At 33.4% G+C, this 7,389-nt stretch overlaps 1 protein-coding gene and 1 pseudogene across 1 annotated transcript; both read left to right on the forward strand.

Moving 5' to 3' along the window:
- Positions 645-3,486, forward strand: LOC109346192 (heavy metal-associated isoprenylated plant protein 34-like). Its single transcript, XM_019585611.1, has 3 exons — positions 645-1,023; positions 1,180-1,255; positions 1,759-3,486. Exons 1-3 carry the CDS (start codon positions 994-996, stop codon positions 3,189-3,191), a joined length of 1,539 nt encoding a protein of 512 aa, XP_019441156.1. The 5' UTR covers positions 645-993; the 3' UTR covers positions 3,192-3,486.
- LOC109346200 lies at positions 5,957-7,377 on the forward strand (annotated as a pseudogene).

Below are 7,389 nucleotides of genomic sequence, written 5' to 3' on the forward strand. Positions count from 1 at the left end.
TTAATAACATATCCAACTATTACATGAGAAATAAAAGGCCTCTTCAGTTAATTTAATTTAATTATTTTACAGATCACAAGTAACAGTTATTCTATTCCACACAGTCTCACACTTGTTACATGAGATTTGACCGATAAAAATATCATCTGATTAGGACGATAGTTAACGTAAAGTAGCCCAATTTATCTCTTTGAAGAATTAAACTTCTCAAGTAGTCTCTTGACTCAATTGAAGGTTATGTTCTGCCATTATAAAGTTTTATACATAATCTATAATTTGTATATCATTTATTTTTTATTTGTATTATTTATATTTATAAATCAATAATAATTAAGTATAAATAATATAATAATAATATATAAAATTCTTATATTGTTGGTGCATATATTTTATTTTTATTTTTTATTCTTGACCAATTTTGTAACTAGTTTTATTTCACCAAAAATATTAAAATATGTGAATTTGTTCCTAGGCCTCTGATCCTAGAGAGCGGGGACCAGGAATTAATGTGCTGAATAGATTAAGCCAAAATGTTTAATTAATCTAAAATTTGTAAAGTCAAATATATGTAGAGTGCTTTCAGAAAAATCTATTAAAAAAGATATAAAAAGAAACTCAGCTTCTAATTATTTATATGCAACAATGCCTGTATTAAGCTGTCAATAAAACAACTTTTATAGAAACCATAAAACATATAAAGCCAACTCATAGTGATAAAGAAGCTATTCCTGGTTGCTACTTCTTTATTTTCTTACAACTTTAGCAAACACCTTCTCTCTTTCTCTGTCACATGTGACTATGTACTTATGAGCGTGTCTAAATAGTACGGACATTTGAGCAAGTGAACAAGATATAGAAGAGATAAGTGTCCAATGTGTACCAAAAACAACTAAACCCTTTAAGGTCTCAAGAAAAAATATCTCAAAACACTGTTCCTTCTTTTTTGTTCTCTACTTTACCAATAATATCTCTTTGATTTGTGAACCTGCAAGGATGAGTAAACAAGACATGATGAAGATTCAGGTACACCCTTTTGTTCTACCTTTCATTTTCATGTTCATTAGTTAATTAAATTAGACTAGCTAAGATAAATTTGTTTCCTTTATGTAATTTTGGGTACCAAGAGTTGAGTTTTGAACTTATATGCTAACTATTAGTGTGGTTTCATTTTATATGTAGAGTTGTATACTCAAGGTCAATATCCACTGTGATGGCTGTGAGCAAAAAGTAAAGAAACTGCTTCAGAAAATTGAAGGTACAATCTTAGCACCTATATGTCTCTTCTTTGAAATTCTGATTTGAAGTTAATTTGTTCCATATCTCAACCTTATCATGTCGCATGGTTTTTAAACTCTCCTTCATTAGATCTTTTGCTTCATTTCTCAACTTTACCATGTTAAATGTTTTCAACTTCTCCTTTTTTGTACTCAACGATATCTCTTACAACCAATGTCATTCTGAATAATCAAACCTTTGACATTTTGGTCTTTCTAGGTATCTAAGGAACATTATACCACTATACTGTTAATCAGAAGATTGTTTGTCTCATATATTATTTTTCAAACTCTCTTAGATGGTCATATATATTCTTTTTAAACTCTCCTTAATTACATATTCAATTGCTTCATTTCTCCACTTTATCATGCCACATGTTTTCAAACTCTACTTAAACTAAATGTTCATGTGCTTCATATATTAATATTACCAAATATTCCATGGTGAATTTTTATTAGCATGGTGAATTTTTATGTTGTTCAGGGGTGTATAAAGTGAGCATAGATGCTGAGCAAGGGAAAGTGGTAGTGTCAGGCCATGTAGATCCAATTAAGCTCATAAAAAAGCTGAAAAGTTCAGGGAAACATGCTGAACTATGGGGTGGAAATAGAGGAATGATGTTGAATCAAAACTTTGCATCTAACCCTCAGTTCAAGAACTTGCAAAATGATAATAGCAAAGGTGGGAAAGACAATAATATGCCTCAGACTAACAAGGGTCAAAAAGGTGGTGGTGGTGTTCAACTAGCACACTTCCAAAATATGAAAGGTGGAAAAGATCTTAAGGTAGGTGGTAAAGATCAGAAATCTGTGAAGTTTAACTTAGAGGATGATGAGTTTGATGATAGTGATGATGGTTTTGATGATGATGATGAGTTTGATGATTATGATGATGAGGATGAAGATGAAGAATATGGTCATGGGCATGGTCATGGTCATGGTATGCATAAAAAGATGATGCCTATGATGGGAAATGGAGGGCATGGGCCACAAGGGCATGGTGGTATGATGATGAATGGGTCTGCAATGAATAACCATAAAGGAAATGGCTTTGGTGGTGGGGGTGGTAATTATGGGGGTAGTGCTAAGAAAGGTGATGTCATTGATCTACCCTTTCAAATGAAGGGTAAAGGTGGAAATGGAAATTTCAATGAGGGTAAAAATGGTAACAAGGGTGGAGAAAAGCAAAAGGGTGGTGGTGGTGGTGGTGGAGATAATAATAATAATAAGGAGAAGAAAAAAGATGGAAAAGCCAAAAGTGGTGGTGGTTTTCTAGTTAAGTTTTTGGGCCTTGGAAAAAAGAGTAGCAAGGGAGGATCAATGGACACAACAAGTAAGAATAAAAACAACAATGGTAATCATGATGGTAAAAACAAAGGCAAGGAAAGTAAGAAAGGTGTAGGTGGTGGTGGAGGAAAATTGGATAAAGTTGATTTTGATTTTCAAGATTTTGATATCCCTCAAGGTAAAAATGGTAAGAGTGGAAAGGTTAATAACAATGGTCATGGTCATCATGGTGGTAATAATGGTAATATGGGCCAGATGGGTCCAATGGGCCAGAGAGGTGGCCCAATGGAACAAATGAGGAATATTCCGGCTGTGCAAGGATTACCGGCTTCGGCGGCAGCCGCGATGAACGGTGGTTATTATCAAGGGATGCAAAGGCAAATGCAGCCTAACCCTTATAACGATAATAATAACCTACAACAGCTGCAGCAACAACAATACATGGCTATGATGATGCAACAACAACAACAAGCAAATATGAGCATGTACCCACCACAACAAATGATGTATGGGAGGCCACATCCATCAATGAATTACATGCTGCCGCCGCCAATGCCGTCACACCCCATGGCGGATCCTATCACACATGTTTTCAGTGATGAAAATACTGAGAGTTGCAGCATCATGTAAATCAATTAGTAGTAATGTCTAGTTTGTTTTCAATTTTTATTATGCTTAGTCTTTTGGGGGTCTCATTAAATTTTGTACTAGTGTTACAAAATGTGCAAGGTTTTAGGACTATTTTATATTATGTATAAATATATATAATGTTTGTTTTTATTTTGCTCCATGTCTTAGCGTGAAAGACACACAATCTTATGAGTAGGGCATGTTGCCACAGCAAGGCAACTAAAGACACTCACATGGGTTTGCTGAAAATTAAATGTAGAGACATAAAATTAAATTCTCTACATTCCTTGTGCTTCACTACTTGCCGAATATGTTCTTTTTCACATTACATGTTGGTGGCAATATTCAATACCTAAGTTTATAAATGAAATGGCTTTTATTTGGTTACTTTTCACTACCATTCAATGCTTCAGTACTTTTTTTCCCTATTTCTGTTCAATTTATTAGTTGTGCCGATTACAATTTTACTTTGTAAGTTTTTTTCGAGTTAAAAAATTTACATTAAACTGACTACAAATGATGTCCATTCAATACAAAGAAATGATTAATTAATATTTATTTAGAGGCTAAAGTAATACAAAGTTACGGATTCATATACCAGTTTTAAATTACAACCACTCACTCATTAATTTGCAAGCATTGGTTTACCTACAAAATTGATATCACACAAATCCTTTACAGTTACATTCCTTACCTGTTATGGGCACTTCTTTAACTTTTTGTATTTGTACATATACATATGGACAGAACCGAAGGACTGGTGGGACCATAGTACTTAGAGTTGATAGTGAAAGCATTGTTTTGATATTCTTCCAAAAATATCTTCTCAAACTTTCAACCAAAATTCCAGGGTAAATTACAAATTACTTTCTGAAAGTATAATCCTTTACTCAATCTACTTATATGAAACAAATATCACTTTTCTATATTTAGTTTCAGGTAAGAACTTTTTAGGTTAAATCAAAAGTATGACGATGGGTTTTTTCTATTAAATTTTTAGATGATGAAGCCATGTGAAGAGAGATAGACACAAAAAACTTGCCACATGTCTCACATTTAACATCTCATTACCTTGTCTTTGTATTTATCTTTTGAAAGAAAAAATGTATATATTTATTGTGCGTATTAGTTTTATATATTATCATTGGATCATCCATTATTCATGTTTTATTATCAATGACTCTTTAAAAAAGTAATACAAATAAACAATGAATAATATGCTAATTGCGTATAAATATTTACACTAACATTGTATAAATATTATATTTATATATATATAGCTAAAATGATTTTTGATATGATTGATGGCAAAGCATCTACTAGTATGGAACATCAATGATATATGGATTATATGTAAAGCATTTCCTTTCTCCTTAAATCAAAGGAAAATGAAAAGAAAGGGACAAAATAGAAAGAAGAAAGAATTAAAGATGAAAGGAAAAGAAGGAAGTAGTTAAAATAAAACAAGAAGAACCTAAAAAGAAGATGCACTGTGGTTTGAGATGGAACAAACACATGTATTTGGCTTTCAATAGTCACCATTCAATTTATAACTAGGTGGTAGCCAACTAGCCATCTATACTATATGCCGCTCTTTTTAATTTCTAGTTCTAGGATAAACTTTGATCTTTTTCTAGCACCACCAACTGTATATATCCTATGTTGCTGTAGTGATGTGAGACTATGTTAGATCTCCAGGATGACCAAAATGTCAAGTGTTCGATTCATAACAGTGACATTTGTTGGGAGAAACAGTCACGCACACAAAAGAAATTAGTTCCTTATAAAAAGAAGGGTGAGAAATACCCTTGATAGTACAAAAAAAAACATATATCCTCATTAATGAAATTAATTCATTTCTGAGTGTGGCTGCGCTTCCAAACAATATCACTCTCATAAATCAAACTTATTTTTTCAATCCTTTTGGGATTAAACATTATCTTACACAGTTAAACTTGTTGGTGTATAAACTTTGATCTATTATAATATTCTCATGATCATCACATTTATACATACTACAATTAATTTAAGGATCCACATTAAATGAAATTGTCTAAAACCTTTTCCTTTTTCTCAAACAATATTTTTACTGCGTCGCTTATTTGTTCCTTTCCCCTTTAATCCTTAGTTTTTGGACATGTTGTGAGTTTGCTTGAATGAGTAGTATTGAACTAAAAAAACTTCAAAAAAGTCTACTCACATCTTAATGATCAATCCTAAAGAAATTAAATAGTTTAAATTAATGAGTAAATCTAAACCATTAGATTTTTTCAGAATTGATGACTAAGATATAATATAAGTTTTTTATATTTACTATTAAAGTAAGTGGATTCTCTCCCCTAAAAAAAATCGAAAACTTCTTTAATCCACCTTCATTCAAACCCTATTCTCCCCCTCACCCCCTCTTATTCTCACGGGATAAACGGATCAAACATAGTTGGGAATCACCACATTGGAGGCCCATTTCTCTTTTTACATTTCTGGTTTTGTATATTTTGTTATTCCACCTTTAATCACATGTATATCGATGGTAGCATGTGTACTAGTAGTGGTTGGTTGCAATAAAAGTGGACTGTGACCATAATAGAACTTTACCTGCAATGTTGTTCAAATCTTGAAGTTGTCCTTTTAGATAAGGCTTTACCTAAGAGTTTTATTACTTGGACATTGCATTTAACATCATATGTACTCATATACATCACTCACTTACTTTTATCTTCAAAATACAAAAAAAAAAAAAATTGAAAGTGACTTAATATGTTATTATCCCACAATAGATGTACATGAAACATTATCAGTTTGCTTAACTACCACCCATAGCATGAAATTGTATGAGCAATCAAAGACCAAATAAGCATTTGTATTTTGCTGTCTTGGTTGCATGTGAAGTATTGGATTGATTTGTTTGATTTCATCTAGAACAGGATGGACCATCAAGGTAACAGCCAGCACCCATCTATAGGGGTTGTTGGTGGGGGTTGTTGGTGGAGCACAGCTGAGATATGGTTCAAATCCATACCAGCCGAACCAAATAACTGGATCACCTGCATATGGGACCATTCAATCCACTGGTCAACCACAAGAGTACATCTTCTGCACCAAAAAGTATGTCAATCCATTTGCTACTTGATATGATTGGTCAGGTGAGACATGAAGTTGCACATTTTTTGGGACAATAGATATGGTCCCAAAATCAACTTGCTTATCAACATAATCATGAACAACAAGAGCAGAGCAGCTACTTCAGCAACAGCTCCAAACTTTTTGGGCAAACCAATACCAAGAAATTGAGAAGGTTACTGATTTCAAGAACCACAGTTTTCCCTTGGCGAGGATGAAGAAGATCATGAAGACTGACGAGGATGTTCACATGATATCGGCTGAAGTGCCAGTCACATTCGCAAGGGCATGTGAGATGTTCATATTAGAACTAACCTTGCGCTCATGGAACCACGAGGAAGAGAACAAAAGGAGAACACTTCAAAAGAATGACATTGCTACAGCTATCAATAGAACTGATATGTTTGATTTCTTGGTTGATATTGTGCCTAGAGAGGACTTGAAAGATGAAGTTCTTGCATCAATACCAAAGGAAACAATACCTGGTGCAGGAAGGCTTAGTGATGGTTTTCCTTATTGCAATATGCCACCACAAGATGCACCCCATTTGGAGCTTCTGGTGTCATAATGGGTAAGCCTATGGTGGACCCTAATATGTATGCTCAACACTCTCAGAATCCCCAGATGGCACCACAAATACAGCCACAGCCACCAGAACAAGAACAATCATCTCCTCCAGATCATTAGCTGCTTATTATGGAAGTGCAATAGATATTTAGGTGAACTTTAGGACCCTGCATATAGAAGGAGTTTTATAGCACATTGCCTTATAGGTGCTCTCTCTTTTCAATTAGCTGTATAGTGCTTGCAAAAGTTAAATTTTAAGTTGGAGTGCTCATTTCAGGCGTTATAGTAAAATTTAATTATGCAGCTTTTTGAATTCAATTTCCTTCCTTTCCTTGTTGGAATTTAGTATTCTCTGCTATAGAGAATCTTCATGTATTGCAAATAGACAAATAACCATTTATCATTTATGATCTAGCAGTTCACCCAAAATGCTTTTAAGGAACATTGAATGATAAACTGGATGGAGCATTGAAAATGAAAATGTATGATTTATATGCATATGTCCATAACA

Source organism: Lupinus angustifolius, chromosome LG04 (genome assembly GCF_001865875.1).
Source record: "Lupinus angustifolius cultivar Tanjil chromosome LG04, LupAngTanjil_v1.0, whole genome shotgun sequence".
NCBI lineage: Eukaryota > Viridiplantae > Streptophyta > Magnoliopsida > Fabales > Fabaceae > Lupinus > Lupinus angustifolius.

Excerpts from the sequence above, each read along its gene's own strand:
- LOC109346192 (XM_019585611.1), top strand. The coding sequence starts at position 994 with ATGAGTAAACAAGACATGATGAAGATTCAG. Across the intron at positions 1,024-1,179 it reads AAGACATGATGAAGATTCAG|AGTTGTATACTCAAGGTCAA; the intron begins GTACACCCTTTT and ends TTTTATATGTAG. Across the intron at positions 1,256-1,758 it reads ACTGCTTCAGAAAATTGAAG|GGGTGTATAAAGTGAGCATA; the intron begins GTACAATCTTAG and ends TATGTTGTTCAG.